We start from the raw sequence: 14,799 nt of genomic DNA, 5'->3' as shown, positions 1-14,799 counted from the left end.
TATGTACATGTACATTCACTTAAGTTCCTTCTATGTGCCTAGTTTTGTTCTCATCTAGACATACACACACACAATAAATTAAAAATATTATACAGACATACACATTTAAATGCCCATGCAGAGAAAAAAATGAATACAAGACCAGACACAAAAAGTGACATATTTTTATTCCATTTATATTAAATGCCCAAAATAGGCAAGTCTACAGAGACTCAAAATAGATTATCAGTCGCCTAGGGCTAAGAGTGAGGTAAGGTTTGGGAAGGGGATGATGCTAAAAGGATGTAGGGTTGCTTTTCGAGGTGAAAAAATATTCTAGAACTGATTGTGGTTAATGGTTACACAACTTTGTGAATATACCAAAAACTACCTGACTGTGCACTTTAACGATGTGAACTGTAATGGGATATGTTAATTTTATCTCAATAAAGCTGTCACGTCCCCCTGCCCACCCAAATAAGAATACACAGATACACACCAAAGTGATTGCCTCTAAGAATGAAGATGATGAGGTCTTTCCATTTTTACCCTATTTACTCTTAGGTCATTACAACGAGAAGTGTATTCACTTATTATCTCTATAACTTAAAATAATGTAAAAGGTAAATCTAAAACAGCCCTTGATAAATTATTCTGGATTTAATGTTATTCAAGTTCATCTAAGCAGCAGCAACAAAAAAGAGCGAAGATATGACCCTAAGAATATTTTCAATTTAGATTGTCTTATAGACAAGAGTATCAGGCCCCAGTCTCTGACAGAAACAAATCTTAAACATAATTTGTTCATCTGACACATGTATATTAAAAACACCTATTGTGTCCACAGGGTAGGGATGGGAGAATGGGGGGGTGTACAAACAGAACACCAGCCAACAAAAAGACGCAAACTAACAGCTCTGGCTTTAAGTTAAGGGCTTTTGCTGTACAGCTGAAGAGACAAAACACACACACAAAGTGGAATGGGGCCAGACAATAGAAAATCTTGTATACTAGACTGAGAACTAAGACTTTATCCAGTTTTCGATGGAAAGCCATTCAAAGTTTTTATAGACAGGAGTGACAGAATGAAAGGAATGTTTTGGTGAAATTAACCCGGCAACCAAAGGGGGTAAACTGAAAGCAGTGAATAGCAAAAAAGGTAAAAAAGAGATTAAGTTTTCAAAAATAGGAACGTTTACAACAGACCTATGAGAGTTACTGATATCTCCATCATTAGTTAATATTCAAAGGATTTATGTTTGCTTGATCTAAAGAAAAGCTGAAAAATAAAAAGGTGGTTTCTTCATTTTGATGAATTTTAGAAGTTCATAGCTAAGAATGAAGACTTACCAGAACTCTGAAGGAAGGGTTCTAGGGAATTATCTTTTCATGTGACACTACTGAAACCAAGAGTAGAGGGAATCAAAAGTAACAGGAGTTGCACAATTTTTAACATGGAAGGGGAAGTATAGTCATAAACATCTAGCAAAAAGTGCAGTGGCAATTAATGCTACTTCTGAAATCGATGGTTAAAGACAACTAAGTACTTTAAAATTGTCTCTACTGCCTATTTCAAAGAAATCATAATGATAAAATGTTACATAAATACAGATTTAGGTGAAGACCAAAGTTGAACGAATCAAATTTAGAGTACGATCAATTTCAAGTTCCTTCTACATGCACTACTTTTCAGATGTTGCACAAATAGCATTCTTAATTCACATATGCATTTATTAATTGGTTTAACTCATAAAGGTTTTTTCTAAAAATAAAAATGCTTTCATTGCCTATGTTATCTTTCTAAAACCAGATCCTGGGCCAGGCACGGTGGCTCACGCCTATAATCCCAGAACTTTGGGAGGCCAAGGCGGACAGATCACGAGGTCAAGAGATAGAGACCAACCTGGCCAACATGGTGAAACCCTGTCTCTACTAAAAATACAAAAATTAGCTGGGCGCAGTGGCACATGCCTGTAATCCCAGCTACTCGGGAGGCTGAGGCAGGAGAATCGCCTGAACCCCGGAGGCAGAGATTGTGGACCCCTGAAACTATGTTACCTCCCAATTTAAATGGCAACACTTTGTTTTGAGATTAAAAATATGGTAAAGTCTTATTTCCATTTTCTCTATATTAATGTTCAGTATAGTGTTTGTTTTTTGGGGGATTTTTGTTTGTTTGTTTTTGAGACGGAGTCTCACTCTGTCGCCCAGCCTGGAGTACAGTGGCACGGTCTCAGCTCTCTGTAACCTCCGCCTCCCAGGTTCAAGCAATTCTCCTGCCTCAGCCTCCTGAGTAGCTGAGATTACAGGTGCGCACCACCACGCCCGGCTAATTTTTGTATTTTTAGTAGAGATAGGGTTTCACCATGTTGGTCAGGCTGGTCTCGAACTCCTGACCTCGTGATCTGTCCGCCTTGGCTCCCAAAGTGCTGAGATTACCACGTCTGGCAATGTTCAACATAGTTTTAAAATGCCAGTTAAAAACTGATAAGCATCAGCTGGGCGTGGTGGCTCACACCTGTAATCCCAGCAAAACAAAAAAAACTGATAAGCATCTAAATAAGGTACAAAAACTTGCAATATGTGATCACTGTGATATAATTTCCAAAATCAAACATACTTGCATACTTGAAATTCTACTATTCATAGAATAGTATAAAATACTACTTCATAATCGATTTCATACTTTATCAAACATTCTGATGCTGAAGTAATGTTTGCTTACATTTTGTAAAACCTGTATCTGCCATCATTTAATAATCTTATCTCATATATTACAGAAACAAACAATAAAGGTATGACAATGAACAAATCAAGAATGACTAATTTATTTCACTGACAACATTTTACCTAATTTGTAGAGTGGGTGCAGTGGCACAGTACCTCACACCTGTAAAAACTGAGCACAGAGGCACAGTGTCTCACACCTGTAATCCCAACACTTTGGGAAACCGAGGCAGCACTGTTTGAAGCCAGGAATTTGAGACCAGCCTGGGCAACACAGTGAGACCCCTGACTCTACAAAAATAAAATAGACATTTGTATTGCCTTTTTTTTTTTTTTTTTTTTTTTGAGACGGAATCTCACACTGTAGCCCAGGCTGGAGTCCGGTGGCGCAATCTCGCTGCAACCTCTGCCTCCCAGGTTCAAGCGATTCTCCTGCCTCAGCCTCCTGAGTAGCTGAGATTACAGGCGCCCGCCACCACGCCCAGCTAATTTTTTGTATTTTTAGTGGAGACGGGGTTTCACTATCTTGGTCAGGCTGGTCTTCAACTCCTGACCTCGTGATCTGCCCACCTCAGCCTCCCAAGGTGCTGGTATTACAGGTGTGAGCCATGGCGTCCGGTCCTGCATTGCTTTCTAAAGCACAAAAAAGATCTGTCATATCAATATATTTAGTTAAAATAAAACATCTGCAAACTTTGGTACATGTCTGCAAACACACTGCAAAAAAAGGAGAATAATCTGGGCCTGGCGCGGTGGCTCACGCCTGTAATCCCAGCACTTTGGGAGGCCGAGACGGGCAAATCACAAGGTCAGGAGATCGAGACCATCCTGACTAACACGGTGAAACGCCGTCTCTACTAAAAACGTACAAAAAAATTAGCGGGGCGTAGTGGCGGGCACCTGTAGTCCCAGCTACACCAAAGGCTGAGGCAGGAGAATGGTGTTAACCCGGGAGGCGGAGCTTGCAGCGCGCCGAGATCAAGCCACTGCGCTACTGCCTGGGCAACAGAGGAAGACTCCGTCTCAAAAAAAAAAAAGTAGAATAATCTGATAGGGACTAGTTTAATAAAACACAATGTAAGGTTTCAAATGATCATATAGACCTGTATTTACTAACCTGGATAGACATGAAAATAGCAGATTATAAATAAAAAAGTGTTGTATGTTTTTATGATGAATATACATGTACATATGCTCACAGAGAGACAGTCTAAGTGGATAAATAACCAGATGTTAACCATGATATCTCTGAGTGTTGGGATTACAGGTACTGTTTATTTTTCTGCTTACTTTTCAGATTCTCTGAAATTTTCTCAAGCAAAATGATACTTACAAAAATTAATGTGTATGATTCCAACTAACAAACTCCAAACTTTTTGCAAGGAAGCTTGCAAAATGCCCTAGAATATCCAAAAATACCCTAGCATAGAGCTTTTCCAAAAGGGAAAGTATCAGCAACAACATAAGTAGAAATCTGTGAACTGGGCACCCTAGAGGACTCCAGGTCTGCTGTAGGACCTTTAAGGAGGACTACACAAGACCTAGGCTCAAGTCCCTGACACTTTTATTTGTATGACCTTGCAACAGTCACGTACCCTTTCTGGGCTCACTTTCTCTATCTATAAAAAGGATTTAGTTATTACTTGCCTTTCCTACCTCAAAGAACTGTTGGAAAGATCAAAAGAGATAATGCAATATATTACGAACTGCAAAGCACTATATAAGTAAGATATTATTATTCAAACATTAAAAAAGCAAGATGCTTCATGCCAGAGTCAAACACTTCAGAAAACACCACAATCAATTCTATGAAGTAATGAATCCGTTTTTGGTTGTTGTTTTGAAAGGCTACATCTCATCATAAACACCCAGTTTTTCTGAGACTTGGATACTTTTTCCCAGTTCCCGCTACAACCACTGGCCATTTTATTTTCTTATCCCTGGCTACCAGCAAGAAAGGGTACAAATTACACTAAACTCAAAAGCCTCAGCAAGAACCATGGAGCAGCATGCTGATGGAGTTTACCAGGAGAAACCCAAGGTTAATCAGCTATGGACTCGCCACTAAGCACTACCGCAATCAACAGGGATTACAAGAGACTCTTTGAAGAAAAAGACAATGGGATCACCCAGGAGAAAACGGTGGATGAAAAGGAGGTATTTCAAAACAATCATATGAAATACTTAGAAACTATACTGTAGTATTTTATAAACTATACTGTAGAGTTTTTAAAATACTGTTCATAAAAAAATGACATAAAACAAAAGCCATCTAAATGTGGCACTTGACAAAAGCAAGTTATAGAGATTCCAATCAAATCCATGAATAAACTGTCAGATGTACTTGACTCTATCTGAAATAAAAGCAGACAAATTACAGCGTAAGGATCAAAATTAAGTAGCTATTTCTTGAAAATAAAGAGGCAGAAAATAACAATAGAATTCACTGACGCACTCATAGGAACTTTTATAATTATGGTTTCTCTTCCCATTTAATTTCATTATTTACTCCACTAAAATGATGATGGACTTCTTCTCTCCCACTCTTCTTCCTGTAAATTAAAATGGCACTATAACTTGGTTTGAGTTTTACTCCAAAAAAAACATATTTTTTTTTAATTACTTTAAGAGGAGTTGCATGAAGCTGTCAGCTTATTAACTACCAAGATCATCTGGCCATCACACCCTCCTGCTTCTAAGTTCCTAAAGATGACAAAATACCCTCCACATTCTTAAAAATGACATTTATGGGTACTCCCCTAATGAAAAATTAAACCTTTCATAAACAAATGTGCATAGAGAATTCATTTTGATATGTATGACTCACAATCTAATTTTTATTAGCAATATCTTGAAGTGTTGCAGCTTGCACAATTCCTACAGGGGATAAAGATCTATCTGTTTTTCCCATCTGATCTTTGCACATTTCTTACAGATTTAAAAGGACTCACTAAAAAAGCCATGAGGAAAATAATTATGAATACAATCCACAGCAAAATGAAGTATGGGGCTGAAACCTAAAATAATGAAAAGTCACTGAATTTTATGTAAAGCTTCACAGTTGAAGTACTCTATTCCCATTTAAAATTTCAAAAAATCTAGATTTTTTCTTCTTACTCTGATTTTTCCTGTCATATTAGGAATGTATGATATTTACCTCCAAAAAATCACAAACAAAAAGCCTTCAGAAAATATCATTTCCAAAAGGAGTATCTGCCAAACCTTACTGCACAGAAAATTATATATACACATTCTCTTTTTTTTTAACACATTCTCAAATAACTATGGTAGGCGTTCCTGAGATCACCTCCTCCACCCCTCAAAAAAAGAACAGCAAATCTAACCACAATAAAGTATTAACCAAATTTTTTTAACGCCGCTATCACCAGCTAAGCAATTTATCACACAGCTCCTCAAAGTCTCAGACACACACAATGACATACCAACATGTCAAAACAGTTATTATAATTTGAAAAATTATACAACAGGAACTTAAGAGTAGAAAAAAAAACTTCCTCTGGAAAAACTCTAGTAGATTTGGGAGAGCACAAAAAACGAGATTAATTTTAGAAAAATAACATTTCTTCAAGTGTTTGGTGTTTATCTGATACTGGTTCATTTTCGTAAAGAGAAACTTTACCTAACAAGACTCACACCAGGGATCTGATCTATCCCCAAAGGCACTTTCTTAAAATGAGAAAGAACAAAGAAGGAAATCTCTCAGCATGTGCTTTCCATACTAGTTTCTTTGGACAGCATCAAGAGTGACAATATAGTCTGCACAAGCTTTTCAGCTTTATTCTATGGTCCATGTATAACAACTGATTAGCTATCATTCAAAAGAACTCCTAACAAAATAAATATTAGAAGACAAAGATCACAGCAACATGGTGACTCTAAGAGAAAAATTATAGAAAACATGTCTTAAAGTTGTGTGCTTCTTTTATTTCAAGGGTTAATTATCTCCAAATATTCAAATTCCTAAGGCTTTCTCATTTCAGTCAATAGTTTGAAACTGGGGAAAAATCAAAACCATCCATTGTAAATCTGCTCTCCCTTCAGTAAATTTGTAATTAGAAGTACATTTTAAAAGAATGACACTCAAAACCAATACCTTAATATACGAATCTTGGAGTGTAAACATTGTGAAGTTATTAGGAGAAAAGCTCTTTCGGTGAGGATATTCCACAGGAAAAACTCTACAGAATCAAATCTGGCATTTGGTTGTTCTAGAAGTTGTCGTTTCATTATAACGGGGAAAAAATTAAATAATTTTTATTTATTATAAAAAGAAGACTCTCCCTAAAGATTTACAATTGTATATCCCCATCTCCTCTCCGACAGAGATGTCAGTTCTCTGGGTCGAGACATAACCAGCTGCTGGGTTCACACACACAGGAAGCCACAGAGAAGATCGCGTTCAGAGCCTCGAAATAATACGCGTTAGTTAAGAACTGCCTGCTACTAAACCAAAATTATTCAAGCGGAGCCCCATTTGTCACAATCCAGTCATAAGGGTTCCACCCCCCCTCCCCCAACTGCTTGTGTAGTGGTATATCTGCTACGGTAAAGAAGCCGTCATCAGGTAAAGATTGGGGTGGGAGAAAAGCGGGGAAAAGGGGGCACCCTTTCATCTAATTTCGTGAGGCGTGAGTAATTGGTACAGTTAAGAGGAACGTTCTATTTATCGGGGGTTGGAGTAGCATGAGGGGAAAATTTCGTTCAAATCAACATGGCCAGCAAGATGTCCCTACAAACAAAAGGCAATGGGGGGATATAAACACGAACCATTCACCTCCATCAGCTACAGCATCGCCATCATGGTGTGTGCAGAGACCCCCAAAGGCTCCTCTCACCCTCCACACCAGCTAAGGCAAAAGAAGGGAGAGAGGTAGCTGCATCCCCCCCTCCCAACACTGCTTCCAAAGACACACTCTTCGAGGGGGTTTCTCCCCTCGGCTGCCCGGAATCAGAGAGAAAGAGTAACGTCCCGCCCAGGCTGACTTCCCCTCACTACCTCTCAGCCGAACCCCAACGCCGGCCCGGGGCTCGCTAAACTTTACCAGAGCTTCTCCCCCAGATCCCCACCCTATCGCCCCGGGATCGCGCTTCCCACAAGCGGGGCACCCCAGGCGCTTCCTGACAAGCGAGCAGCCGGGGAAAGCCGAGTCCGGGGCGGGGGCTACTGGGATCCACGGAGGGGCGGGGCGGCCGAAGCCAAGTTCCCGGGGGTCTGAGAAGAGCGCCTGACAGGAGCCCGGGACTGCAAAGGAGGAAGAGGAAGCGGCCACGGGGAGCTTTCCCAATCCCCCCTACAAGAGCACCCTGCCCCCAGCCCCAGCTCCCCATGGGGGGCGGGGAGGCTAACTGGAAGGTGAAAAAGCCGAGCCCATGAGACAGCTGCAGCCCCTACCTCCCGACTCCCTATCTCTTCCCCCGCCACCCCCGCCAGAGGCGCCCACAACAATAACACGCCGGGGACGACCCGTCAGCGCCCCCGAGGCACCCGGGGCCCGCGGCCCGCCGCAGGCGGGCCCCCTCTGCTGAGACCGGGCGCGCCTCTCTCCCTACAACTCCAGGCCCGGGTGGAGTCAGGCCCGAGCGGCCCCCCAGGGTCGGACCCATCCCCCCTAGCACCAGCGGCGCCGTCTCCGCGGCCGAATATTAGAAGTGAATTCGAGCTGCGCTTTACCTTTAGTTCCGCACTGTCCGCCATCTTGCGTCTGTCAGCGCAAGCGCAGTGAACTTCGCCGGGGGCCGCCGCTAAACCCGCCCCTCTAGCCGGCCTGGCCCCGCCCCGGTCCTCCCCTCCACCTTCCCAGCCCGCCTCTGGCCTCCGCCCCGCTCAGGGCGCTCGAAGCCCCGCCCCGGGCACGTACAGCTGCGGGACAGGCACGTTTCATTTAAATAATGGCGCCAAGCGGCGAGGTTTGACAGTTACTGCCCCCTCGGTCTCCCTGCCCCCCATCCTAGCTCGGCCAGCTCCTCCCGGGAAGGGCCGGAGCGAGAGGGATGCTGGCCTGAGCCCCATCTCTCTGCGGTCCGCGGAACCCTTCTGCATAGCTTCGACGCCTACGGTCACAGAAACAATGCTGTCCCCCAACCCCCAATAAGCAAGGCTTTTTCAGCACCTGCTACCTGCGAGGCTACCAGTGGGCTAAAAATAGAAATCCATTACATTTAAGGGGCCCTTAATAAAGCATTTCTATCATTATTGGCTCAGATCCTCTTGATAACGAGGGGAGGTAGGCAAGGAAGAGATAATTCCCATGGTATAGATTCAGAAATGAAAGCTCAGAGAGGAAAAGTGACTTGCACAAACAAGTATTTTAACGAGGTGGCGTAAGACAAAATTTTGAAGGTGTTCATTAACATTTTTGTTTAAAAAAGTATTTATTTAGTGACCATCTGCTTGCCTTGTGCTAACGGCTAAATATACATTTTGAAATCAAAGTCCGTGCCCTTCTGTAGTTCTCTAATGGGGAATCAGAGAAGTGAACGAACAAAGATACAATTGCAAATGTTAGTGAGTATCAGAAAGGAGCAAAAGGTCATTGAGAGAGAAAAAGGATTTGGGAGATGTACTTAATTCTGGGAGGGTTTTATCCACTAAATTGACATTTAAGTAGACTTGATGGAAGGATTATTTCATTCCTTTTCGTCTCTACTAAAAGCCTTCTATATACCTCCTCCCCAACCCCCACTTTTACTAATCAACTTTGCCTCATACCTCATGGAAAAAATGAAAGACATCAGAAATAAACTCCCTTATCTTCTCACCATCAAAACCACCCTTATCTGCATAGTAACATTTGGGTTGCTATGAATGAAGTGTCCCTGCGCCTAGGAAGGCCAGTCCCTTTACCAGTGACCGGATTTTTTTCACGCACATTCCTAAGGATTTTACTCTTACAATTACCTACCCTCCAGCATCGTTAGTTTTTTCCCTCTCAATTGAATTGCTCCTATCAGCATATAAATATATTAAAATTTCTCCCATCTAAAATAAACTTTCTTTGACTCCAAAATCGCCTCTAGGAACTGCCCTATTTTTCTGCTATCTTCATAAATTCTCAGAAAGGTTTTTCAAGATCTCTCCAATAGTGCTTGTTCCTACCTCTCACTTCACATTCACTTCTCAGTCTACCCTGATCGAGCTTTGGCTTCCATCATCTGTATCACTTATCAAGATTACTAATGATCTTGTTTCCAAAGGCAATTGCCAATTCTCTATCCATATCTCAATTGACCTCTCTGTAGAATCGTGAATAATTGACATGGTTCCTTTGATTTGAAACACTTTTCCCCCTGAACTTACCTACACGTCACAGATAGTCCTGTTCCCTCACTGGGCCTCCTTTTTGATATGCTGGTTTCTCCTCTTTGGCTCAATCTTTAAATGTTGGACTGCTCCAGGGCTCGGTCCTTGCATTCTTCTCTATTTTAACACCAGGTGATCTCATCTAACTGGTTGACTTGAAGTCTATATGCTCATGACTTTGAAAATGCTCTCTAGCCTAAACCTCTCCATTGTCAAGAAACAAAAGTAAAACAAATTGAGATTAAAGATCTCATTGGCATTATTGCAATCCTAGAATTGGACAACACTTCATTCCACAAAATAGAATAAATGTTGCAATGAATCAAGCAGAGGATGTTAGCTTTAGAGACAGAAAATAGACTGAAGAAGGCAGAAACAACAAAAAGCAGATTGGTTATATCAAAGTCACTTTTCTTTAAGGTGGAGACGTGGAGACAGAACAGTAGCAAGAAAACTGATTGGTTAACATTGGGTTACTTCAGGTATTCTATTTTAACGATTAAAACAGGAAATTTCATTATCATGCCTGTTAAAGATTGAAACTGTTCTGTTTGGAAAATTGGCTATCTCTCTTACCATTTTTTGGAAAACCAGATAACTCAGTTTTGTTTTGGTGAACATGGGTGACACCATTTTGATTTTTAGTCTGATCTGGAGGCCTGATGCAGGAATTTGGTTCAAAACAATGGCATCCCGTGATTCTTACTTAACAACCTAGGTGAAATTGTGACTAAGACTGAGGGCATTAGCACTACCCTCATTTAACATCATTCTGTGTTTCCAGTCTCAACACATCATTTATAGATTACAGTGTCCTCATGATTTTGCATTTCTGTCATTGCAGCTGAAGAGAGACCATTTGACATTCAACAATTGGCTGTATGCAAATATTTAAAACTTTTTGAGAGAACATAATTGAGAATTGTGACTATCAGGAGGACAATGCCAAGAGTTCGGAGTATGCTTCTTAGCTAGGGTTGCCATAAACCAAACCAACTAAAATCAAATAGATCAAAGAATGAGCCAGATGAGAAATCTACCTGTTTTAACCAAGTAGCCTGCTAACTTTTTGAAACTGAGTCTCTACAATACCAGATTATTTATGTACAACAAGAAGTGTCAGCAACAGCACAGATTTCCCCGTTTGGTTAGTATGTAGCAATTCTATCATCTAGCATCTCAGAAATGGGTTAAAGCAAAGAGTGCTAACTCTACAAAAGAGGCCACTAGTAAAATTTGAACAAACAGTTGCATTAGGGATGTTGCTAAAGTTACCCACTAGGTGGAATAAAAGCTCTCTTGGGTCCTGTAAATGTTTGGGTTTGACCCTTTATCAACTTACCCACAAAAACTACTAATTGTGAAATTTTAACTACAGCATTATCCTGCCAAGTGGAAGAGGTGGGCATAAGCAAGAAAAAATTAAGAAGGGAAGGAGTCTTATTATGGTAGCAAGTCTTATTCTGACAGTCTTGGAAAACGCTGTCCACAACATGATGTCAGCAATTTCTCATCCTGGTTTGCAGTTTAAATGTCTCTGGCTGTGGCATCAGGTGTTCTGCTAAACTCTCTATGTGGCTCCCTCATCAAGCATGGGACTTGTCCCTTGAAATTTATATCGAGTTGTTCAGCTTAGCAGTTTTTGTTCGTGGTTGGAGAATTGCAGTCAGATATTGAAGGCAACAAGAACTCAGGATCCAGGCTAGTCTGTAGATAGATGATAAAAACTCAAAAACAATGAACAAAGCTGCAATCTAGTAACAGGTGTACTATGGTTTTCTTCAGAAACATAATTTTTCCCTCTACAGTCATTCCCATTTCTACCAAAGATAATCATGGTAAGACCAATTTATTTTTAAAATTAATTTAGTTTCAAACTTGACCTGATTATTTACATAACTGCGGCAAGAATAACCACATAGGCTTCTTTTAAATTTATTTTGCTGGAAATTGTGACAACAAATCTGGACTTTTAAAAACCTCTTGATGTTAGGAAGTAAAACCAAGGCAGATATCAGACTTTGCCTGCAATATCTAATATCTTGAGGCTTCTGGGCCTGCCTGGAAGTGACAACTTTTATTCACTATAAGGCTGAGAACACTTGAAAATTGGCATTCTATGATTCCATGCACATTTTAAAATATGACATTGCTATATATATATGAATATATATATGAATACATATATGAATATATATATGAATATATATGAATATATATGAGAATATATATATGAATATATATATGAATATATATGAGAATATATATGAGAATATATATATGAATATATATGAGAATATATATATGAATATATATGAATATATATATGAATATATATGAGAATATATATATGAATATATATGAGAATATATATATGAATATATATGAGAATATATATATGAATATATATGAGAATATATATATGAATATATATGAGAATATATATATGAATATATATGAGAATATATATATGAATATATATATATATGAATGATGTGGTTTGGGTCTGTGTCCCCAACCAAATGTCACCTTGAATTGTAATAATCCCCAAGTGTCAAGGGCAGGACTGGGTGGATATAATTGAATCGGCATCAATTCAATTGATAATGAATGAATGAATGAACAGCACTGGCAGTGGGGTGGGAGGGAATTCCGCCATGCTGTGCTTGTGAGTTCTCACGAGATCTGATGGTTTTATAAGGGGCTTCCCCCTTTGCTCAGCAACCATTCTCTCTCCTGCCACCCTGTGAAGAGGTACCTTCCACCATGATTGTAAGTTTCCTGAGGCATTCCCAGTCACGTGGAACTGTGAGTCAATTAAACCTCTTTTCTTTATAAATTACCCAGTCTCAGGTATGTCTTCATAGCAGGGTAAGAACAGATTAATACAATATGACATTGCAGTCAAAGCTTTGGTAATATAACCAATATTTCCAGTTGTATTTTGCTGAAGAGAAGAGCTTCTTATTCAACTTATGCAAATAACCATATTGTCATAAAAATAAGAATCTTCATGAATAGTTTCCAGATTTTGGAGGAATTAGGTAGGAAGGAAAAGCAAATCTTTGAATTTTTGGTTGCAAAAGTATGCCTTACCAAATTGCTGTAAGCGATCAGCAGCTTAAAAGAAAAAAAAAATTCCTTAAATATTGAAAAAGAAAACCTATTAAAAGAGAGCCAGCAAGGTTTCGAATTTTATTATTTTTCTTTTTTCTTTTTCTTTTTTTTTTTTTTTTTGAGACACAGTCTTGCTCTTTTACCCAGGCTGGAGTGCAGTGGCACAATCTTGGCTCACCGCAACCTCCACCTCCAGGGTTCAAGTGATTCTCTTGCCTCAGCCTCCTAAGTAGCTGGGATTACAGGTGTCCACCACCATGCCCAGCTAATTTTTGTATATTTTGTAGAGACAGTGTTTCATCATTTTGCCCAGGCTGGTCTTGAACTCCTGAGCTCAAGCGATCCACCCACCTTGGCCTCCCAAAGTGCAGGGATTACAGGTGTAAGCCACCATAACTGGCCTCAAATTTTAAAAGCTGTAAAAACATCCTGATTTCTCTTTCATTCACCTCTCAAATGAATCCATCAGCCGGTCCAACTGACTCTAAATCAAAGCCCAAGCCAGTTCATTTCACTGCATCTCCACTACCATCATCCATTGATGCTTATTTTTGGACCCATTCCAAGCTGCCATAGTCTCAAAACTGCTGGTAAAACTGCCTAACTCAAAGGGCCACGTTATGACTTCCATGGCCCTAGGCACTTTTGCTTTCTTGGTTTCTGTGCTACAGTAAATATATATACAGTTGACGCTTGAACAACACGAGTTTGAACTGTGCAGATCCACTCATAGGTGGCTTTTTTTCCTGCCTGTGACACCTCTGAAACAGCAAGACCAACCCCTGGTCTTTCTCCTCCATCTCAGCCTACTCAATGTGAAGACAAGGATGAAGATCTTTATAATGATCCACATCTGCTTAATGAACAATCTTCCGTATGACTTTTGTAATCACATTTTCTTTTCTCTAGCTTACTCTAAGAATGCAATACATAACACATATAATATACAATGTATGTACTAATTGTTTATGTTATTGGTAAGGCTTCTTGTCAACAGTAAGCTATTAATAGTTAAGTTTTTGGGGAGTGAAAGTTATGCGTAAATTTTCTACTGTGTGAAGGGTCGGCTCCCCTAATCCCCTGGTTGTGCAAAGATCAACTGTATTTGGGCTTTGTCCCTCATTCCTGAGACAGAGCTCCTAAAACACATGGAATTTTCTAACAGGAGTATCTTTTGTTTTTCATAACAAGCCTCTTTCAATCACATCTAATGAGGTGACATGGAGTGGGGCCCCTAGATGTCTTCAGGATGGGTGCTGGTCCCCACAAAATTAGAAGAGGGCTGGGTATGGTGGCTCACACCTGTAATCCCAGTACTTTGGGAGGCCAAGGTGGGAGGATCGCTTGAGCACAGGAAGTCAAGGCTGCAGTAAGCTGTGTTCGCACCATTGAACACCAGGCTGGGTGACAGAGAGAGACCTCCTCCTTCCACCCCCAAAATAATTGAAAAGTGGGAACTTTCAGCCTCACCCCATTCCCTACCTTCAGGGAGAAGAAGGGGCTGGTGATTGAGTTATAAATTCTTCAACAAGAGATAGAAGAGGTTCTGCACTGGCAAACACATGAGAGTACTGTGGGGAAGAGCAACAGGGCACGGAAGCTCTGCATAGTCCCCCTTTACATTGCCCTGTGCATCTCTTCCATTCAGTTATTTG

At 40.4% G+C, this 14,799-nt stretch overlaps 1 protein-coding gene across 5 annotated transcripts in view; it reads right to left on the bottom strand.

Moving 5' to 3' along the window:
- Positions 1 to 14,799, bottom strand: part of PIAS1 (protein inhibitor of activated STAT 1) — a 220,401-nt gene that overhangs the window by 125,943 nt on the left and 79,659 nt on the right. The window contains exon 1 of one of the 5 annotated variants that reach the window (XM_019010734.4): positions 8,399 to 8,531. The exons of 1 other annotated variant lie outside the window; for it this stretch is intronic. In XM_019010734.4, the coding sequence (XP_018866279.2) occupies positions 8,399 to 8,422 (24 nt within the window). In that variant the 5' untranslated portion in view covers positions 8,423 to 8,531. Of the gene's footprint in view, positions 1 to 6,820; positions 7,443 to 7,494; positions 7,714 to 8,398; positions 8,532 to 14,799 lie in introns of those variants that run through there. 3 more of the 5 variants (XM_055362714.2, XM_055362715.2, XM_055362713.2) reach the window with 3 other exon arrangements.

Source organism: Gorilla gorilla, chromosome 16 (genome assembly GCF_029281585.2).
Source record: "Gorilla gorilla gorilla isolate KB3781 chromosome 16, NHGRI_mGorGor1-v2.1_pri, whole genome shotgun sequence".
In the NCBI taxonomy this organism is placed as follows: Eukaryota; Metazoa; Chordata; class Mammalia; order Primates; family Hominidae; genus Gorilla; species Gorilla gorilla.
This window is presented reverse-complemented; position numbering and strand designations above follow the sequence as displayed.